The sequence below is a fragment of the Melitaea cinxia genome, chromosome 2, assembly GCF_905220565.1.
Source record: "Melitaea cinxia chromosome 2, ilMelCinx1.1, whole genome shotgun sequence".
Taxonomy (NCBI): Eukaryota; Metazoa; Arthropoda; class Insecta; order Lepidoptera; family Nymphalidae; genus Melitaea; species Melitaea cinxia.
The window spans coordinates 10,744,799-10,768,905 of record NC_059395.1 but is presented as its reverse complement, the minus strand read 5'-3'; the positions used below and the strand labels follow the sequence as shown (position 1 = coordinate 10,768,905).

At 32.1% G+C, this 24,107-nt stretch overlaps 2 protein-coding genes across 2 annotated transcripts in view; one reads left to right on the top strand and one right to left on the bottom strand.

Annotated features, from left to right (window-relative positions):
- LOC123659516 (pseudouridine-metabolizing bifunctional protein C1861.05-like) overlaps window positions 1-22,963 on the bottom strand; it is a 35,390-nt gene extending 12,427 nt beyond the window's left edge. Inside the window, exons 1-5 of the mRNA XM_045594730.1 lie at window positions 22,811-22,963; window positions 22,174-22,404; window positions 19,120-19,294; window positions 15,709-15,824; window positions 15,054-15,168 (exon numbers count right to left, since the gene is read on the bottom strand). Of these exons, the coding sequence (XP_045450686.1) occupies window positions 15,054-15,168; window positions 15,709-15,824; window positions 19,120-19,294; window positions 22,174-22,404; window positions 22,811-22,963 (790 nt within the window). The remainder of the gene's footprint in view (window positions 1-15,053; window positions 15,169-15,708; window positions 15,825-19,119; window positions 19,295-22,173; window positions 22,405-22,810) is intronic.
- LOC123662779 lies at window positions 9,293-11,840 on the top strand. Its single transcript, XM_045597577.1, has 5 exons — window positions 9,293-9,329; window positions 9,483-9,691; window positions 10,583-10,778; window positions 11,271-11,399; window positions 11,605-11,840. Exons 1-5 carry the CDS (start codon window positions 9,293-9,295, stop codon window positions 11,769-11,771), a joined length of 738 nt encoding a protein of 245 aa, XP_045453533.1. The 3' UTR covers window positions 11,772-11,840.
- Window positions 22,964-24,107: the final 1,144 nt, after the last annotated feature.

The window sequence follows — 24,107 nt, the reverse complement described above, 5'->3', positions numbered from 1 at the left end:
GATATTTACTACCGGGTTTGTATTTATATATATATTGTCTTTTTGTTTTTATGATTACCCTCCGGCGTGGACGAGGTCCCCGCGTTCTGACTACTCGCACGCGCCTAGGCGCGTACCGCTCTGGTGTAGTAGTCGTCTATAACACCGACGGTTTGCGGGGTCGATCCTGTGCGGGTTTGCTATTTGATTTGTACAAATATTTATTTCCGGTTTGGATGTCTATGCTTGTGAGTTTCTGCACCGTGCTACGGAGAGCACGTTAAGGCGTCGATCCCGGTTGTTATCATAAATACCTGATAGCGATCGTTACTTATAGTAGGGAACATATCCGCCAACCCGCAGTGGAGCTACGTGTTGGATTAAGCTCCAATCCATCTCCTGCACGGAGAAAGACGCCTATGTCCAGCAGTGGTATGTTACAGGTTGAAAGCGTAAATGACGGAATAGCTATTTGTTGGGTCAGATGTCAAGACATGCTAATAACTATCTCAATGAATTGTGAGTTTATTGTATTATTAGATAATAGAAATATGCACCAATTTTTATTTAAAATATTTTTGTTTCAGGATTCATGCTGGCAACTCAATTCTTTTTTACTGTTTGTCTAATTGGGGTTCTGATTTCAACAATATTAGTCATATTTTTCTTCCTATGTAGCGATCCAAACCAACGCAGACACATACTTCTAATTAAAGTCATAGGATTCATAATGTTAGCTGCAGGTAAGAAGAACAATTGTTATAATATATTAATTGTAATAAGAAGAAAGACTGTTATATTAAAAAGAATTACAGTCGACATTCGTTAATTCGAAACTCAGGGGACTCGAAAAATGTTACGAATTATCGAGTGTTCGAAATATCAAATGGATCGAAATTTTTGAGAGAAAATAAATAAAACTCCGAATTATTAAGTGTTGACCAATTATTACATACAAATTGATTAACTGCTATTCTTTAACAATGACAATAGTCACCATTCTTCTCACCTCCCTCTACTTTTTCGACTTACTTCTTCTTTTCAGCAATCGTCAAGCATTTATACTTTTTAGGACTCATAACTAACACAAACTTAATTTGTATACAGCGAAAGAGTAACAGTAACTGAAACATAACTAAACAAACCAATTCGTGTGGAAGCGTGTGGCAAACTAATCATAATAAAAAAAAGATTCGTGTACGATGATACATGTATGTACAGCTTTCTGTTTTTTTCTTTCTGCAAATTTGAATTGTCGAGTGTTTGACGCCGATGAGTTCGAAATAACGCGTCGTTTTGTTACGTGGCAATGGTTTTTTCGTTCGAATTACCAAGTGTATAAAAATGTATGGATTTAGTTCGAAATAGATAGATAGTAGATTTTCTAGGGAACTCGTGATGACTTTGAATTATAGACAGGTTCGAATTATCGCAGGTTTGAATTAACGAGAGTCGGAGAGTCGACTGTATTTAACTTTTAAATTTAATTTTATATAATAAAAATAATATTTTTACAGGAATAAGTGGAGCAATAGCAGTGATAGTTTTCGCATCTTTAGGAAATACAGATGGATGGATGCCCGATCACACCAACAACTATTTAGGTATTTTATATTATTCTTTATCACTAAAAACAAAAAACAAAAAAATTATGCATCTACCAATTAACAATTGAAAAATATAATTAAAAAAATTCATTTCATAGTCGTGTACTATTTTTTTTTACCATGAGTACTATGACTGTGCTAAGTTTAATTGACGCTAAGATGATGCTGTTACAGTGCAAGGTCAGCTTTAAGTGACTACCTTTGTTATTAGCGAAGCGTGAGTGCGGTACCGTGTAAATTACCCTTTTTTTTGTAATTACACCTAAATACTCGTGTAACTATTTGACTGATGTTTTGTGTTCTATGTGGACAACTTGACGATTATCAATGATGACAGTTCATCATTTAATCAATCTCCTTATTAATGACGTGAACATACTATAATTCGAATGTTACAATTATTATATTAGGTACGAGCCGATCTGGCTTCGTCTTCGTAATTCGTACCGCCTTTTTTTTTAATATAATTATATATATATAGGTATATATATATCGAAATGGAATATAGCCTATCTTTCCAGTTGGATCTGCAAATGGTTTGCAAATTTAAATAAAATCGGTTTAGTAATTTAGGAGTTCGTCGCAGATAAACAACGTAACGCGTGATTTATATACTTATGTTAAGACTAGCTGATTCAGTGAACTTGTTACCGCCATATTATTTTTAACGAGTATACCGTATTTGGTTTAAATTTTTATTCATACATACCTTGAAGTGATAACCAACACAAAAAAAAGAATTTTCCAAGGAAGTTATTTATTTATTTTATTTATACACACTAATACAAGGTTTTAACAGCATAACAAATGATATATAATAATAAAGTTACATGCGTACCTACATACATTTTAGCTATTATTTTTCTATTAGTATAAATTTTTCCTTCGATCTTTGTGAAATACAAATATATTTTATCAGATACATTCAACAATACATTTTTTTTTTACCTGCTTGTTTAAATATTGATATAGAATACAGCTCGAAAGTGTAACAACATACACATTGTTTTAAATAACATAAATTTCTTTTCTATTTTCAAATAGTATCTAAAAGAGTATACTGGCATGTAAATTACTATTTAAATTTTTTTTGACCTTCACGAGTTCACGGTATATGTTTTGTTTTATTTGAATAATGTTTTTGTTCGTATAGAACTCGGTTTTAATTAGTATACGTTTACTAATTTGCTACTATGAAACTATAACCTACTCCGCCCTCCTAAAAAAAGCCGGTCGTTGATAGAGGTTTTATTATTGAACGTTAGTATTATCATTAACTATAACTATGAAATTACAATATTCTAAATTTGTTAAATTTTGAAATGACAAATGTTTTGATGGTATTGTAATTTACTTTTAATTATTTTTCGGTTTAGTATGAATTATTGCAATTTTACTATTGTTCCACCTGCATAATGTCTAATCTTGTGGCAATGAAAAGTAGCCTATGCTTTGTTCTGGATCGCCAGCTGTCTACGTATTATGTAATTTTCATTACAATCAGTTGTGTAGTTTTTGCGCGAAAGACTTTTAAATATTTATCCTCGAATCTATCTTCACAAGCTATGGCTTTTATAATTTAATAGAATAGTTTTCTTGCACAGTTGCACTAAGAATTGAGAGTGGATTGGTAAAATAATGAGTTTAAAGCTGATAACGTTTATTTTATTTTTAAGGATGGTCATTCGGCGTTGGTGTTGTGGGTGTAGTAGCTTGCATCGTCACCGCAGCCTTATTCCTCACCGAAGCGAATATTCAATTGAAAAAACGCAATCGCTTCAAAGAATCGCAGGCGCGATTCGAATTGGAAAACGAGTCAAAAGCGTAACGATTTAAATATTTCATTAGTTCAGTCAATCCAATTTACCCAAAACATATTAAATTAATTTATACAAAAAACATTCAGATTAATTTATAAAAAATAAATTTCAGTCACCTGAATCAATTGTAAAAAAAATATTATTTTTAATTGAGTATATTCTCTTTTTAACCGACTTCCAAAAAAGGAGGAGGTTCTCAATTCGACTGTATTTTTTTTTTTTTTTTTTTTTTTTTTTTTTTTTATGTATGTTACATCAGAACTTTTGACCGGGTAGACCGATTTCGACAAATTTTGTTTTAATCGAAAGGTGGTGTGTGCCAATTGGTCCCATTTAAATTTATTTGAGATCTAACTACTACTTTTTGAGTTATATCCAATAATGCGTTTTTACTTGACGCTTTTTTCGTCGACCTACGTTGTATTATACCACATAACTTTCTACTGGATGTACCGATTTGAATAATTCTTTTTTTGTTGGAAAGGGGATATCCTTAGTTTGGTACCGTCATAAGAAAACCAGGATCTGATGATGGGATCCCAGAGAAATCGAGGGAAACTCTCGAAAATCCGCAATAACTTTTTACTGGGTGTACCGATTTTGATAATTTTTAATTTAATCGAAAGCTGATGTTTATCATGTGGTCACATATAAATTTTATCGAGATCTGATAACTACTTTTTGAGTAATCTTTGATAACGCGTAGTTGCTTGACTATTTTTTCGTCGTTCTGCGTTGTATTACTTGTCGATGTAATTGAAGTCGGTTTTTTTTTCGTTTGCGCGCAAACACAATTATTTTATTAGCGATTTATATAATTAGGGGCCATCCTTAAATAACGTCACACGAATTTTGGACTGTTCCTTCGTCCGTGTCACACAATTTATGACACCCCTATCTAAGATTACGTCACATATCTTGCATTATTATTTAATAAATTAAATCATTATTGCGGATATAATTTTTATTTCCATTTAACTAAAAATACATGTATTATATTTCGAATAGTAATGTCACAAAATATTGGAACTCTTCCGACCCCTTGTCACAAAGTATCACACTTCGTCAACCCCCTAACGTGTGATGTAATTTATGGATGATCCCTTACATATTTCATGCTATTTCTTTCTTTCATGTATGATATAGTCCAGTGTGTAAATTGGATTGAATAGAACTCGTGCTTTAGAGAATAAAGTGCTTTAAATTTTTTTAACTAGGTATGATCTGATAACATTTTTAATTCCAAGTCAATATAAAGTCCGTCCTCAAAGTGTTATTTATATCTTTAAGATAACCAATATCATTTTTACAACGTAATTAAGATTGTATATACTTTAATTAATTAATAATAATAGTAGTAGTAATTGTAATGCTTTTTTATAAATTGAAATATTGCTATAAATTGTAAATTTTAGCTACTCTATAAAATAATGTACTATACTTAATTTCAATTATTTAATATCTTTTAAATTGTTGTTTAAAAATTATATAGAATATGGAAAAATTTGTTTATATTCAGAAATAAACGACAAAAAATGATTTAAAACTGTTCATATGTGAAATAATGTTGTTTACAACGAGTTTTTTACAATTTTAGCTTAAACATCACTTCACCAAGTTATTTTTAACAGGTTTTTATTGTCCATACTTTGAGTAATTAAGGTTATATTAAAAATATTACCAAAAACTGATAGTTTTTATTTGCGCGTTGACGTAAGTTTTATCCATTTTGTTAAATTTGTTAACCACCACCGTTTTGTTACCAGCGCCATAATATGATTGTCTTTAAAGTTATTTTGTTCATTGCAGCTAAGTAATTAGTTTTTATATTTACTTGATGAAAAAGACTATTTGATTTCCGTCCATTTTTAAGGTATTTTACATGATGCTTTTATATTAAGTGTAGAATAAGTATGAATAAAATTTATGAATGTTTTATTTTTTAAATAATTTACATGCACACTATCTGTACTAAGGATCTTATATAATACGGAATGTGTTTAAACATGTTTGTTCGATACAGGGAAGCAATGCAAATAAGCAAATATCATCCATGCTTTAAAATGACTTATAAAGCCCGTAAAATATTTTTATCATAAAGACAGTTCTTTTTGGACGTGTGTTCAATTTAAATTTTTGTGTAACTTTCTATTATTGAAAATGATTATTATGTCTATTTTTATGAAAATAGCATTAAATCTAGTGCGACAAATATTACTCTAAAAAGATTGCCACTATCGGTCTTACTTATAAACGTTTCTTAATTTTTAATCAATTGCTTAGCAACGGATTAGCAAAAACCTCACTTATAAACACTACTTAGCGTTAAGAAGTCGTTATGTAATGTTTAAATAGCCGCCAAATTTAAACACTGCCGAGACATAGTTTAACTATGGTTTAACTCCTGCTAAGCGGCAAGATGGCGGATTTCACATAAATCAGCTGTTCTATTGTGACGTTTGATCTACTTACTTGCGTGTGTTTGTTAGAGAAAAAAATTTATCATTCTTTGTTCGTTTCTTAACTAAGTAACAGCTAATCAACGTTTATAAGTAATCAAAAGTTAAACATGGATTTATAGCTTAAGAGCGGTTTAACTAAGCGGTGGCTAAGTATTGCTTAGCGAGATTTTTATAAGTAAGGCCGTTAATGACATACTAGTATTATATAAATATGTACGTATTAGTGTAATATTTTATGAGGCACAATAAAAAATAATAAAGTTATTAAAATATAGGTACTCGGTTCATAATTTAACGTATCTAAAGAAAGTATATAGAATATTTTATTGTGTCATTTATATGAACTTTATGAATAAATATCAAGACTTTAAATTTTGTTTTATTTTATCTTAAACTGTTTTTAGTAGTATTATCTTATTAGTTAGTTTATTCTTTTAGTAGTATTTATCTTAAGCTGTTGTTAGTAGTAGTTTAGGAGTCCGGGAGCCAGGTACAAATTTGGTTAATTATTTCCTCCCAGTCGAAACTTCGTAAATTATATTATGATGAATATTTGCGACCGTCAGCTACGACTTCGCCGGCAGGGGCAGCCTCCCACGCAGGAAGAAAAAAAGTTTTTTCCTCTCACTTTAAAAATTTGTCAGATTATAGTTTACGTAATATCTTGAAGGAAAAATAAAGTCAGATGACCATATCATGGTAGATTACACGTCAGCTGGCTGCTTGAACATGAAAAAAAAAAATTTCAATGGTTTCCTCTCCACTAAAAATTTTGATAGATAGATAGATACTCTTTATTGTACACAACAACAATCAATACAATAACATATTACAAATAAAAAAACAGTGTACAAAGGCGGTCTTATCGCTAGAGTAGCGAAAAATTTACCTACGCTTACGCATTCAGTCTAACATCCCATTGCTGGGGATGCAGGATCAGAGCTAAAAAAAACTTACTATTAATAACATAGGTTAAAGTTAAGTGTATATTGTAAGTAGGCCACGTAGGTCATAAGTATACGATAACTAGAAAATAAGTGTGCACATATTGTAGATAGCAAGTAACTGTATATAAACGAGTAAACATAGATCATAATAATAATAATGACAATAATAATTAAGGTAAGGTGCATAATAAAAAATAAAAAATTATAAAAGAAAAATAACATTAAAAAAAATATCTAAATCTTTTTGGATGTATCGATGGCTCCTAAGTATACTGAGTCAACTCTACTTTTAGTAACTTTATTTTTTTGTTACATAGGTAGATAGGAAATGAAGTAAATGTTATTAATATCTTAAAAAATGAAATTATCAAAAATTGTTAGTTGAATCACTATACTTAGGAGCCATCGGTATGATGTCAATTAAGTTAGCGTAATTTTGGACTCACGTCTGCATTACGGATATGTACAAAGCTTAGAATAATGGGTTTTCTTGAAGTAAGTTGCAGTTGTGTAAGTACCAAGTAACGATTATTAACAAAATAAAAATTGGAATAGCAAAAGTACGGGTATTATAGGCCTGTGGATATATCTTGATAGGTATATAAAAAAAAAAACTATCTTGCTGCACCAATGCGGGTTGGTGGGTATATTCCTTATTATGAGTAACGATCGCTGTCAGGTGTACATGATAAAAACCGGGACCGACAGCTTAACATGCTGTCATGCTCTCCGGGACACGGTGAGGAGACCCACAAAGACTGCACAAATACCCAGACCACGACAAACATCTGTATGGCCAATACAAATGTTTGTCATGTGCGGGGATCGAAACAAACCAGTGCTGTGACCGTTGCACCACGCGTCGAATTATTCGATTTAAGTATGTTTCGAACATTTACCTGCTGATAGTTTATATGCTACTATGAATAAAAATTAATGTCAGCTGGCTGTATCTCGGTGGAAAGTTCGTCAGTTGGTACCTTGAAAGGGGTAACAAAGTATTTCCCTTACCGCCCCACGATGGAGTCGCAGTTGACGGTCGCGAACTCACAGTATAAATCCCAAAAGCATTTCACGAAGTTTCGATTGGGATCGAATTGGCCATGAAAATCTGTCACGGGCTCGGCCCAGACTATAAGTAAACGTCCAACACGTTTGTTTAATAGTTAGTAGATAAATATTCCTTTATTATAAAATGTAATGGATTAATTATGATCGTAAGTAAATTGTTGTGTTTCATGTTTGATCTTATTTTTTAAATTATTTTTAATGTAATAAGTATAGAATGAAACGAAAAAAAGTTATATAAATAATAATTTTGTTTGCAGGCAAACGGAGAAAAACCGACTTCAATTATATCGACAAGTAATACAACCTAGGTAGACGTAAAATTAGTTAAGTAAATACGCATTATCAAAGATTACTCAAAAGTTGTAGTCGGATCTCGATGAAATTTAAATGTGACCACATGATAAATATCGGCTTTCGATAAAATTAAAAATCATTAAAATCGGTAGAGCCAGTAAAAAGCTATGCGGGTTCTCGAGAGTTTCCCTCGGTTTCTCTGGGATTCCATCATCAGATCCTGGTTTCCTTATCATGGTACCAAACTAGGAATATCTCCTTTCCAACAAAAAAAAAAAAAAGAATTATCAAAATCGGTTCATAAACGACAGAGTTATTCCCGAACATACATAAAAAATAGTATATATACGGTCGAATTGAGTAACCTCCTTCTTTTTTTGAAGTTGGTTAAAAATGTTATTTAAAATTAGTCGTATTTTTAAAATGTGGCTCTATTTATTTTGAATTTCTGGTCAGGTTAATAATTACATGGTATTTTTTTAAGGTTATATTAGGACTAATATGTAACGTCTCATCACCAATATCGTTAACTGTCGACTTTTTTTATACATTTTTTATATAACTAGGTCGGTAAACAAGCGTATGGTTCACCTGATGGTAAGCGATTATAGTAGCTTATAGACCCTATGCAATACCAGAAGCTTCGCAAGTGCGTTGCCGATACTATCCCTAATTCCTCCCAAGGGCTCTGGTGACCATACTCACCATCATGAAATTTCCTGTTTTGCCCCCTCAGGCCCAGTTAGGTAGTAAAGTCCCACGCATCGTACAAAGTCATGAACGCCAAAATATTATTTTGAAGTAGTATCAGTAAAGCAACCGTTTGGATAAAATTCATTTCCAATCTTTATTTTTTTAACATTTGTGTTTTACGACCGTTTTATTGGAGTTGGGCAGGCACGGTTACGTATATTCTGTGAGTCGCATACACAGAGAATAAATTTTGCTTAAATGTCAACAGAACTAATTAAACCGACAAAAACAACAACTGTCATCTTCAAAAAGTATCTAAAAGGATTCTATATAACTTATTTTTTAGTTAAATTAAGTGAAACAAATAAGTTTGAAAACTATTAATTACTGAGAAAAAACAGTAGGACGTTCACATCAGTATGACGGCGGCTGATAATGAATATCCGAAGGCTTCAAGTAAGTTGATTGTGGGCACGCCCCTTGCGGTTCAGTTTTTTGTTTACAATAAATATTTCTTTTATTTTTTAAATCAAAGATACATTAAAAAATTATATGTTTGCTCAGATTGTCTGCGAAAGTTCTTATAGAATTAAATTTTTGTTGTTACAGATGCCACCCTAATAGGAGCAACTATTACTTACGTAGCAGGATTATTTCTCTTGTTGTCATTTGCTGGACCGTATTGGATTGAGTCATATTCAGGGATGTTCTCGTCTTTTAAGCACATGGGGTTATGGGAATATTGTTTTGATCGTTTTAGGTTCCCATCGTTTCAGTATGATAAATATTTCGATGGATGTCACTATATTTTTGGTCAAGTAAGTCAAATGTTTTTAATTTTAGTACTATTTAAATCAATTGAGTTTTTTTTCTGATTCTTCCCAAGAGGAATATTTATCTATGATAAATTTATAAAGAATATGTATATGTAATTATAATTTGTAAAATGAGAACTCAAAAGTACTTTAAGGACCTATTCCAATATAGACATTTCTGATTTTTTATCAACATTCATTAAACGATTAGGGTTGGATATAGAATTGTTTGGCACGAATTGAAGGGTAATAAGGGTGAGGGGGCATGGGGGAGCCCCCCCAACTCCACAAACCACTCGTGATACGTGATAATGCACCATTCTTGAAAAAAAAAATCATCTCCAGCGCTACGGAAGCCCTTCGTTTTTGTGTCAAAAAACAAACGTAGACACGTTTGTAACAAATGCAACGGTCATTTTTTTTTATTTGGAAGGATCGGATTGGATTGGAGAATCTAACGGATATTGACTTATCCCCTGACTCCACGTAGTCTTGTTTGCCCTACCATTAGAGTACTCTTTAGAAGCTGGAGGCGCAGAGGGATAGCAGCCCCTGCTCGCTGCATCAGCCGCTCTGGCTTGCCTGGGTGGGAGGACGGAAGGACAAAGGGGCTGCGGCTAATCTCTAGATTACGGGGCCATCAATTTACAGGGTTTTGGGGGATGGAGGGAAGCGCCGGAGTTACGGAACAAAATTATGCCGATGAATGGTCTAATTTTGAAGTTATGTCTATGGGATTTTTTTTTTCGAGAATAGTGCATTACCTTGTATTGCGAGTGGTATGGGAAGTTGAGGGGGACTCCCTCCCCGGGGGAATTCGTGCCAAACGACTCTAAATTTTAACTAACTATAAATTTTTTATTATCTTATAATATTATTTGTTATTGTTTTCAGGAGTTGTATGTTATTCGTGAATATCTATTACCAGGATGGTTGATGGCAGTACAGACATTTGTGACTCTTGCATTAATGCTCTCATTTATGGCACAGACACTATTGGCTTTAGTGATAATTCGTATGCCTCTCAGAATAGTACTAAGATATGAATGGATATTTGTATCTATTTCTTGTATTATGGTTGCAATATCAAGTAAGTGTTGTATATGTTTTTTGCCATCTAATTTATGTATTTTACAAGTAAATTTGAGATATATTTTTAATAATTCCAACATCCTTATCAATATATTAGCAGATCCGACAGACTGTCCTATCCTGCGAACTGTCAAACACGTTTTTTTTGTAAATTTTCTAATTTTTAGAAAATTATTTATAAATTTTCCTTCTGCAAGAATCTTCTACATCCACCAACCCGCATTGGAGCAGCATGGTGGATTAAGCTCTGATCCTTTTCCTACATGGGGAAAAAGGGCCTATGCCCAGCAGTGGGATATTACAGCCTAAAGCGTAAGAATCTTCTACAAACTATTAGAAAAGTTAGAAATAAATAAACTATTATTCCAGCTATTCTCGAAAATGAAAAAAGAAAAAAATATCATGGTGGAAATAAATAATTGTAAGGTATTTGTACCTTAAGGAACAAAGTTGTCAGTCTCAGTCTATTAATACATTTTTTTATTTTCAGGTGTATTCCTTTTTTTTTCTGTTGCTATATTTGGCGGTAATTGCTACCGTCGTGATTGGCTGCTCTACCCTTCATTTAATGTTCTTTCTTGGTCTTACGCATTTGCTGTTATTGCCTTCATATTGTTTGGTAAGTTAACACATTTAACTTAAATGTTAGTTCATTAGTGTGCACATATCAATTTTCATTACATGAATTAACATACAGAATATAGAAGATTTATTATACTTAATTCTCTAAAAAATTCAATTGTAATATTTTCAGGTTTATGTATTAGTACTCATAATTTAAGTACTTTATAGAAATAATAATGGAAATATTTTTCATTTTACAGGTTTGGCAGCGATTTTATTATTTTTAGAATCACGTAAATTGTATGAATTGCGCCTGGAAGCTAAAAACCTCGTAGCCCAAATGCAACACAGTCAGCCTGAGCATGCTCTGCATCAGTTGCGCGACCAGTTGCATCAACAACAGCAACTCGGATACTTTAGAAATTAAACTTTATAATAATACACTATAAATAAATATTGTTTAATGGTGAAGAAATTACAAAATTTATGTACACAATTATACACAGTTTTTTGAAAAATATGATAAAACACTTCTACACATTTCTTAACAATTTCTAAAGAACAAGAATGAGTTGAATTATAGTAAAATTAAAATTATGTATAATAGATCTATATATATAAATCTCGTGTCACAATGTTTGTCCGCGATGAACTCTTAAACTACTTATCCGATTTTAATCAAATTTGCACACCGTGTGCAGTTTGATCCAACTTGAAAGATAGGATATATTTTGTTTTGATATATGTAATTATTATATTTAAGAAAAAAAAAATAAGGCGATACGAAGTTTGCCAGGTCAGCTAGTAGATCTATATATAATGATAGTACTGAAGATAGAAAATGACATTAATTAATTTGAAAAAAGATTATTTTTTTTAAAGAATGAATGCATAAAGTTAAAACAAAATATTAATTATCTAAAGGCCTAAAAAATATATTTTTAAAAATATAATAAGAATATTCCATCCATTTCACATATTTAAGGCTTGTTACACCTATTGTGGATAACCTTTAATTTGATGGCTGATGGTATCCGATGATAAAAAGTTCTTGTTTCATTATTCTTTGTCCCAATTGAATTCTACTATATTTGAGATATTTCTATTTGCATATATATCTTATATGCAAATAGAAATATCTCAAATTCATACATATCTTAAAGTTGTAGTTTATTCATTAAGAAGAAACAGGTCCTAATGGCTTATTCTACATCTCGTCCGAGTTCTTGTATCATCATCCGTCAAATAGCGTTATCCACATCAGTTGGTGGAACAGGCCTTAAGTATTATTAAGAAATTTATGATGAAGAAAAAAAATTGTGATGCTATTGGTATATTATATGAATCTCATTTTGAAACAAAATCCGTCCATGAATTGTAAAAAGTTTTTTTTTTTTTATAGTAAATTGTAACCCTCACATTACATATTAACAGCTTTCAATATTTATATACACTATATTAAATGACAATAAATTTCATTTATTCAATTATTGAATAGTATGATATGGGTCTTCATTAGTTTTCTTATTAGTTTAACATACTATATTGATTCTGAATAAGTTTTAATTGTAAGGTTTTTTTTTTCATCTTTTTTATTACAATAAGAATATATTTGCTTTACGAATAATTCATTTTATTATAATATATTATAATTTAATTTTTTATTAAAATATAAAGCAATAACAATCTTTAGTTTATAACCTCATATTTGTCTTCAATTGATAAAGTCTTCATAATCTCAGTATTACAAATTCACAATACTTAATGTGTGTGTGTACCAGGGATACATACACCTTATTTACTTTCATAGTTAAAGAAGCCAGTCTTATAAAAAACCAAGCATTATCAATAAAAGCAAAAGAACATTACAGATTCTTCATTTCAAACGATGGCTCACAGATTTTGTCACCCTCTGTTACTTCTCCGAATCATTTAAAACCGAAATACATAACGTTTTATTTCGGTATTACAGTTTAATCGGTAACCGTTTTATTACGGTTTTGGAACCGAAATAAAACGGTAACCTTTCAATCGGTAACCGATTCATACGGTAACCGTTTCAAACGGTTACCTTTATGAATCGGTTTGGCGAACCCTGGTAAATACAGTACAATATTTAAAAAAAATTACTTCCATTTAAATTAGATTTTTTTTTACCAAAAATTAATTATGTTGGATGGAAATGTTACAACTAATTACCGGTTCTGTTTTTTAAATTTTAAATATTAATTATGAGAGCCAAATAGTTTAAATGGAAAAACTCGTTTACCCCTGATGCATAGTTTTTAGACAAGCATTTTGCTTAGCTTCGCGAAGGCAGATGTCTACAATATTTTGCATATTTTATTGTTTAAACAATCATAACTTCTCAGGTGTAGTAATATTGTAAGGACCTATTTTACAGTTTGTGTATAAAATCCTATAAATAAGCTACGTATAGACTAACAGCAGGAGGTAGAATAATTTCTCATAAACTACGTAACTTTATCATAAACTTTTATCTTTTAGATATTATTATTATTGTTATCCGTCCAATAGCGTTATCCACAACCGGTGAAACAGGCCCTAACTAGTTAATAAAGCAATATAATACACAAAAATAGTTTTTATCAAAACTAAAAATGCACATTTACTGTATAAGGTAAGTTTTTTCTATTAAAAGTATACTTTTATGTCACCTGGTTGTTGTTATTTATAATATTCAACAGTAAGAAACAATTTATTATATGTGTTTTTTTGCATCACTAGGGCGTCAGGCAGGCGTGAGATCTTTCCCCTACTATTACAATGTACTCAGTGGATCCGTCTAATAGTAAGCGGTTACCATAGTCAACAACCGCTGACAATACAGCGCATTCGATCTTTGGCTACCTTACACACAACAGGACCACAATAATATTCGAGAGCAGTATTATTTGGTTGTTTTTCTGTAAGGTGAATGCTCCAGAACAGCTCTAAGATATATTTATATTTATAGGGCACAGCAGGAATTTCCTGCTCAAAATATGGAGCAGCCCGACTGGGGTAGTACCTCGACCTTACAGAAGATCACAGCTAAATAATACTGTTTTCAAGCAGTATTGTGTTCCTGTTGGTGAGTAAGGTGACCAGAGCTCCTGGAGGGATTGGGGATTGGGTCGGCAACGCGCTTGCGATGCTTCTGGTGTTGCAGGCGTCTATAAGCTACGGTAATCGCTTACCATCAGGTGAGCCGTACGCTTGTTTGCCGACCTAGTGACATAAAAAAAAAAAAAAAAAATATTTCTGCTGTGGATAAATTGCAAACTAACGATTCTCATTTTTGAACGGCGTCAGTTTACAATTTGTCTATTGCAAATCGGAAATAGCTTCATGTGGGTAAAAAAATGACGTAAGTTTTGCTTTACTAGGCAATGCCATGGATTATAATACCTAATAAGATAGAAAACTAACAGACAGTCACCTCTTTCACAACGAATTCCTTAGACGGTCGTATTTTAGGTAGGTATGCAACTTGAAAGTGCCCGTGCTTTGGGTATTTAATGACTATTGTAACTAGTTACGTATTTTAGTAATAAATGTACTCATAATTAATTCATATATAAATAGAAATTACACCCATACTCAGGAAACCAAGTCCACAACCTCTAGAACACAAGGATTACTGCCAACTACGCTAACTAGTCAGTTCTATATTTCATGTGGTTATTGAAAAAAAAACATAACTTACCAGGTTTTTCATACTTTTTGCATAGTCTTAAAATATATTCCATGGTAGACAAAGGTAAGTTGCCGTCGATTACAACGAGCGGCGCATTCCTTAAAACGTTTATGTGTCTATCCACCTGTAATAAATATAAAGTTGATAAATTGATTGGTAAAACGATAAAATTTTAATATTTTTTTTTATGGTTGAGATTTTTCTTTTTGTCTATCTATCTAGGTATCTATTTAAATAAAAATGGATGTTGCTAAGCGCTCCCACTGTGTCACTCTATCGGGGGTCCAAAAGTATAAAATATATACTAGGAAAAACAGTCAGACCATGACAAACACCCGTATGACCTATAGGAATATTTGTCATGAGCAGGGATCGAATACGTGACCGCTAGCGCTTCCATCAGTTGGTGTAACGACTGAGCCAGCGCGACGTCGAAATTAATAGAGTATTTACGATATAATTATGTACCTTATACATTAACTCTTATCAGCTACACATAGATCAACAAATCGTGATAGACAGATCTCAGCGCTTCATATTATTGAATTAAAATAGATTTATTAGAATAATATTAAAAAAAACTGTGTTTTTAAACAATGTTTTGTAGGTACAATAAAATATATTTAACACACTTTACTAACTAATTAACTAAAACACTACTCACAAGATCTACAGTAATTTGATTGTGAACGTCCATGTCTCCGAGGCCTAGGGTACATTCGCCTTTTTTGTCGAATATGGCGGCGTAAACTGCTGTTCGTGCGTTTTGTACAACACAACCTGTAAGTACGGTAAAGTGTAAAAGTAGTTTCTCGCTATTATTGCCAAAACTTTCAAACATAAAGTACAATATCTCACAAGAATGTAAAAATAATTATAATTTAAAATCTAATTATTGACATACCTGTAAACCTATAGGTAAGTCTTTATTATACGAGTATATACGAGTAAATTCAAAATACGTTAGAAGTCGTTGCCAGATAAAGTACTTACCTAATTCACAATTACAAACCCAGAGAATGTCAATAGAAGTAGGTAGTTTTTATATTATATATCTACTAGCGACCCGCCTCGGCTTCTCACGGCTGCAATGCTGATACTAAATATAAAATATAAATTAAATATTTTTCTAATGTACCTATGTTGCAAATGACAAGCGCCCGGGGAATGATGCCCCCTCTTGCTCCCCCCCCCCTTCGCAATACCACTGTTTCTATGTATATTTATCAAAAAACATATTTATCTATAACAGTCGGCTGTTACCTATACAACAAGCATTAAGTTGCATAAGTACCGTAGGAACAGACGAACTTGTGTGTATGTCATATGATAATAATTGTTTGCTGGTAAACGAAAAAAACCGACTTCAATTTCATCGACAAGTAATACAACGTAGGTAGACGAAAAAATAGTCAAGTAAATACGCATTATCAAATTACTCCAAAAGTTTATTTTTTATTTTATTTATTCTTTATTGTACACCACATAGAGTAATTTAATACAGAATTGTAAATAAAAAAAGAAGTATAATACACAATGAGGTGGCCTTATTGCTCGATAGCGATTTCTTCCAGGCAACCTTAGGGTTATGATTAGAGGAAAAAAAAAAGAAATAAGTAGGTGTTGTATAATAAACGCATATCAAAAAAAAAATAAGATACAAATAATACAAATAAATTATATATAATAAACTATTCAATATTCTTATAGGTATAAATATACACGTACATAACAATAAAATATAAATACACGGTAAATAATACACACATACATATATACATACATACAAACATTAATACATATATACATATACACATACATATATAAAATTAAGTCCTATTAAGAGACAGATAATGGCCTTTTACAAGTTTTTTAAATGAACCAATTCTTTGAGCTTTGCGAATGTGTAAAAATAAAGTACCTATTCCACAAGATAATATCCTGAACAGCAAATGAACCTCGATAATATTTGGTCTTATGTAAAGGGCATTCTAAGCGTAAGATTTCCAGACGAACGAAGTACCTTACTGTGATCTCCAACGAATTCAAATTTGTTCTTTAAGTATAAAGGACTAGTTGGTTTAAATAGTACACAATACAGAAGTGAGAGAATGTGTAAATTTCGGCGAAGACGGATAGGAAGACACTTAAGCTTAGAGCGAAAGTCAGAAATGTTAACGAATTTGCGCAATCCAAATATGAATCGGACAACATTTTGAAGCCGCTCAAGTTTATTAAGTTGATCTTTAGTTAGGTTGGTATAGCTTGCGTCAGCATAGTCAAGAACGGGCAGTAGTAGGGATTGTGCTAACACAGTTTTAGTGGAAATTGGAAGAAATGACTGCAAACGTCTCAACAAGCTTATGGCCGCGAATGTCTTTTTAGTCAGTTCTTTTATATGATTGCTCCATGACAAGGTTGGGTCTAAGTAAATGCCTAAATTCTTTACAGAGGTGCAGTAAGGTATTACAGAAGAATTATATGTTACAGAAGGAAGGCTACCCCAATCAACTCTCGACATGATATTGGGATTACCAATGACAATGACTTGTGACTTGCTAGGATTAACTTTAAATCCATATGATTTACTTCATTGGTATATAGTTGCCAAGTCATTGTTAGTGGCAACCACAGCAGAGGATAGGTTATCGAGACTTGACTGAGTATAAATTTGCAAATCGTCAGCATACATGTGGTAGAGAGAAATAAATTAGTTGTAATCAGATCTTGATGAAATTTAAATGTGACCACATGATAAATATCGGCTTTCGATTAAATTAAAAAAATTTCAAAATCGGTACACCCAGTAAAAAGTTATGCGGATTTTTCAGTTTTCCTCGATTTCTCTGAGATCCTATCATCAGATCCTGGTTTCCTTATCATGGTACCATACCAGGGATATCTCCTTTCCAATAAAAAAAGAATTATCAAAATCGGTTCATAAGCAATGAAGTTATCTTCGAACATACACACACATATATATATATATATATATATATATATATCTAATATATAAAATTCTCGTGTCGCGGTGTTTTTAGTTTTACTCCTCCGAAACGGCTTGACCGATTCTCATGAAATTTTGTGTGCATATTGGGTAGGTCTGAGAATCGAACAACATCTATTTTTCATCCCCTTAAATGTGAAGGGTAGTCCACCCCCATTTTTTTTAATTTTTAGATAAATTATTTTTTTTATGATACAACATTAAAAAATACATATAACTCTAAATTTTCAACCCTCTACGATCAACCCCTTTACTCCTCCGAAATGGCTTGACCGATTCTCATGAAATTTTGTGTGCATATTGGGTAGGTCTGAGAATCGAACAACATCTATTTTTCATCCCCTTAAATGTGAAGGGTAGTCCACCCCATTTTTTTTAATTTTTAGATAAATTTTTTTTTTTATGATACAACATTAAAAAATACATATAACCCTAAATTTTCAACCCTCTACGATCAACCCCTATATTTTTTTTGTTAATTTTAAGCTTTAATAGATTTGGCAAGATTCTTATTTTTATTTTGTCATGACTTAGAATAAAAAAATTATATTACTCTTAATTTTCCACCTCTCTACGATCAACCCCTATTTTCTATTAAGTAAATCCCCGCACACTTATAGTAGTATATATATAGTCAGCTAGTATATATATATTTATTAAAAGCTTTTATTTATATGTATATAAATACATATTTATTTATTTTTGGTCGTATGTATTTAAGTGGAATCGTCAGGTAGGAGGGTAAGTGACGTCATTCTAAATCTAACATGGCGTCGAAAACCAAGATGTTGAAGTAGTTCTTTTTAATGCACTTCTACAATATGGGTATCAAATGAAAGAGCTAGCGTAGATTAACTCGAAAAACAAGTGGCGTTACTATAAATCGAACATGGCGGGAATTAAAAATGGATGATAGCAAAACTTTTTTTAAATGATAGGTGTATGGATATATGGCCAAAACAAACGTTTGTTATATGAAGGGGTTGAACCCGTGACCATTAAGGCAACAGCCAGTACTGTGACAGCTGCGCCAACGCGTCATCTTTAATTAAAGAAACGTATATTTACCCTCCAATAATAATCCTGGTGCAATATTCTGTAGGTACTGTCCATCTGAGTCGTCACCGATGGCAGTAAGTAGTCGCACGCGTCCATCTCGTAGGCGCCACAAAGCCTCCGCCATATTTCTTGCTACGCCGCCTGCGCACTGCTCCGTCTTGCAAGCGTGAGTGCTACCATCCAGCTGAAATATCAACCACATAAAATTTAAATGCATAAACACGGTAATATGTATTACCCGTAGTATAGCAGTAAACCAGGTGAAAACTTTTTAAGTAATCTTCTTATGGACAATTTCGTCACAAATGACTGTTCTCCGGAGAACCTAATAAAAATTCATTGAAATAAAGGAATTCTGTTTAATTTTCAAGTACTGAATTTTAATGCGATAAATTAGGAGGAACTTAATCTATCTTGCTGTTTCAATGTAGGTTAGAAAATAACTTCCGTTCCTATGTGGAAACGGTACGACTATGTGCTTCCATTTGTTAGCAATTAGTTACTAATGTATTACGTAAAAATTTTAAAATAAATTCCTGTACTTGAATTATATTTAACGCTAAAGTATTTACAATAATAATATTAATAATAAACATTTATTCACACTCACACACATACATCGATATACAGACAAGACAAAAAATAAAAATTACAACAATAATTCTATTAAAATATAACTATATAGATAGTATGACAAATAATTACACTGGAAACAATGAACATAATATACATAAAATTAAAAATAATAATAGTAGGTAACTGGTAACTTTGCCCTTGGATATTAGGATTATCTATACTAATATTATAAAGAGGTAAAGTTTATAACTTTGTTTGTATGTAGGGGGTAATCTTCGCAAATACTGATCCGATCATGAAAAATCTTTCACTAACAGAAAGCTACACTATTCAGGAGTGACATAGGCTATATTTTATTGTAATTGAACAAAAAATTCAGTAAATAAGAAAAAGATTAAAATATAATATCAAAATGGTAAATAAACTAGCGTCATCTATCGCTATTAGAAAACAATTTATTAGTCTTTCGACGTTATTAATTTAGTCTTATTTTAGCCTATCGACGACGTTTTCTCGATTTTGATAGATGGCATTGGAGCAACATATTATTTATTTAAGTGTTATAAAATTTGTCCTTTAAAGTATGTTATTTGGTTCTGTAATTTAAAATAATAAATACACGGGAGTAACATATTATTTATTTAAGTGCTATAAAATTTGTTCTTTAAAGTATGTTATTTGGTTAATATAATAATAATTAATGCCAAACGAAGTGGGCACGGGTCGGTTAGGTTATATATAAACTATTTATACTTAAAATTAAGAATGAAATGAAAGATGAGAAACATGTTGCCGATTTGGAGGCTGTTATATTTCTGACTCTCACACAGTATATTATTATATTCACGTTTCTTAAAAACAAGTCTAGGAATTAATTAATCTCTATGTTTAGTCTTTGTTCTTAATACTATGAACTGCCCGGTGGGAATGCTAAGTCAGCGGAACAGTTTCGTACTAATCTAAGACGGACGGCCGGCGTGCATGGATAACTAACTACCCACATAAAATCAACAATAATAATTAAAAAAAAAGGAAAAAATAAGCAAAATGTATAATCAAAAAAAAAAAAAAAGAAAAAGAAAGAAAGCGGCAATCTGCATAGCGATGCACTGATGGGAGCATTGAAATGGATGACGCTCGGCATTTGTGGGAGAATCAAGACTCTCCAACGCTGATTTTCAGCATTACCCGTAAAGAGATAGGCGGAAAGCAGTTCTTATATAAAATATATTAATAAATCTAGAATAATAATAAATTTTCAATATTGGTACACATAAATAAATAAATAAATAATAAAATACTAAAATTATATACATATGATAAAGCAAAACAATTAATATGTCTTTATTGTAAAGAAAAAAAAAAAAAAATAAAAAAAAAAAAATGAATTGGTGTATTAATTTTTGTTAATATAATGACACATAAAGTAACTCCTTAACAATGACAATTCCAGTTGCTCATATTTCTGTTAGCTTGTTTATACATATTTTAAGGTAGTAAAAGGCCTTTTAGGGTAGTAACCCTACATATTGTTAATTTCTTGTCTCCACTATGAATTGTTTATAGGTATACTCGTATTGTATTGCGATGTACCCAACATATAAATTTTTGTTTAATTTTAGTGTTTGTAATTTCTCATGTAAGTGAATTGTATTCTTGTGAGAAATAAGTGATCTTTAACCTTATATAGAAAAAAAATACATAAAAAAAATAAGAATTTTTGTACATATTATAAGACTCGAACACACAAAGTTGATTTCAATTCAATTTAAATCAATTAATTTTGATAACATACTCATACATACACACACACACATGGCGTGTAAATACTTATTAAATTAGTAAGTGTTCCTGTAACCAATATTTTATAAAGCAATAAAAATTAGCAGTGTATTTGCACATCCAACATGTGTTTTTTAAGTTTAATTTTGAAATTATTAACCGTTTCAAGAAATCGTAATGACGGAGGTAAATTATTCCAGCACTTTGTCGCCATGTACCTGAAACTACCTCGAAATGCTGCTGTTCTGTGTGCGCATGTGATGAGCATGAACGCCGATCTTTTAGTGTTATGATTATGCTGCCTATCACTCGCCCATTGCAGTTTATCATAAAGGTAAGGCGGCGTTCTATAATGAATTATGCCAAATAAAAGAGTAGCAAAGTGTAGTTTTATTCTTTTGTCCATACGAAGGATCTTGGTCTCGTTGAGGAAGAGCGATACATGCCCACGGACAGGTACGTCAAAACGAAATCGGGCACATGCGTTCTGTACTTTTTGTATTAGTTTTTTTGATCGAGAGAGTAGACACGGCCCTATCACGGCATCAGCGTAGTTAAACTTCCACGTTAAGTTTACACGAAGTTCAACAGATAATGAATTTCTTATTTTATATAAAACTTTCAGTCGGTAGTAACAATTGCTTGCAGTTTGTATGACGTGTTTCTTAAATTTTAAACCTTCATCCATCAAGATGCCCAAATTACGCGCCTCAGCTTAATAATTTGCTCGTTTAATATTTGTATGACGGGAGATGAGTACGACATTTTTTGTACTTGAGATCGGGTGCCTAGCAAAATATATTTAGTTTTATTTGGATTCAACGTCAGTGCATTAGCTTGAGACCACTTGGCAATACGGGCAAGATCTTCATTTAATTTATAGACAGCTGTGCGTATATCAGCCAGGCTTACAAGACATATAGAGCTGTATATCGTCTGCATAAATGTGATACTTACAGTGTTTAATGTTCTTGATAATATCAGTATAATACAGTGCAAATATTTATGGACCAATATTGGAACCATGTGAGACACCTCTATATGTAGGGCTAGGGTCAGAGTATACCGTAGTACCATCATGATTTTATACCTCAACCACCTGAGCACGTTCGCTGAGGTAACTGTCGAACCAGGATATCGTGTCAGGACAAAAGCCATAAAACCCGAGCTTTGACAGTAAGAGTGTTCCGTTAATCGTATAAAACGCACGTCAGTAATCCAAGAGAATAAGAATAGTACCCTGAACTTTATCTTGAGCAGACAGCATATTGTTAAACACATCTGCAAGCGCCGTTGTAGTACTGTGCAGCCTACGGAAGCCGGACTGAGTAATGGGCAATACCCTATTCGCATCAAAATATTCAGTCATCTGATCGCATACTACTTTTTCTAATATTTTTGAAGGACACGGCAATATACTAATCGGGCGTAGATCTTTAATGTCAGTGACGTTATTTTTCTTAGACACAGGCTTTACAATAGCCATTTCCCACATTTTAGGAAACGTATACGTAGATAAAGACCTGTTCACTATTCATGTCACGACACCAAGACTGTTAGGCAGCGTCGACAACAATATATCAAACGAGATACCGTCCACCCCTATTGCATTCGATTTTAGGGGTTTTAAAATTCTCAAAACTGTACGTTCGTCTGTTGGTTTAAGTGAGAAATTAGATGCGCAATACTTATTATTTTCGTAGAAGTGAAGAGTTCCCGCTGAGACATATTCACTACCAGGAATATCAAGAATACATTTATTAATTTTCATTGGATCTTTAAGGTGTTCAGACAATTGGTATTCCTTATTTTTCGTGATTGTAATATTTTGTTTTAAGTGTTTCCAAAGAATGCGTAGATTATTTGTATTAGAATTAATATAATTATTAATATATTTACAGGAGCATATTTTTATAAATACGCGAATTCCTCTAGCAAACAACATTCAGTGTTGTATTTACATAAAATATTAAGACATATTTTTGATGTTTGCATTTGAGGGCTTAACGAGTACGATAACAGAATGAAATATACAAACGTAGTCTTTCCCGCTTCGAAATGAAAATCGCATGCAAATATAGGATTTTATTCAAAACAATCTAGGTCCGCTCGTGTTAAGGCACCATTTTGTTATGCCTAGTACCGCGCTAGCATGTGGCGTTGACCGCAGTAATGGCATCAACCCCTGCACGCGATGCTGAAATGCGCTAGTGAATTATGCAATCTTTTTTGCCTCCTTAATAAATAAGTATAATTTATGTTACGTTAAAACGTAACTTACATTACTTTACGAATAAGGGTTAAGTCGTTAGTCTCTTTGAGTGCAGTTAAATGGATTTATGTAAATTAAGCGATGACTTGAAAAACTATTAAATGGTATTAGCTGCCCATAGACTATCTGTTAGCATAAACATTTCATTACAAGCTTTCTTTCAGACGCTGTCCTGTTAAAGCTTTGGACCTTTTTAACCAGGTGCCTTTTTAAAACTAACGTGTTGTAAACAATTGACTGATTCAACATCGCCGAGCCGAAGCTATTGAATTTACATGAATATTAAACAAAATAAATTAGGGGAAAGAATTTCATTTATTTTTGCAGGTTTCAAAAAGGAGGAGATTTTATGTATGTCGGTAAAATT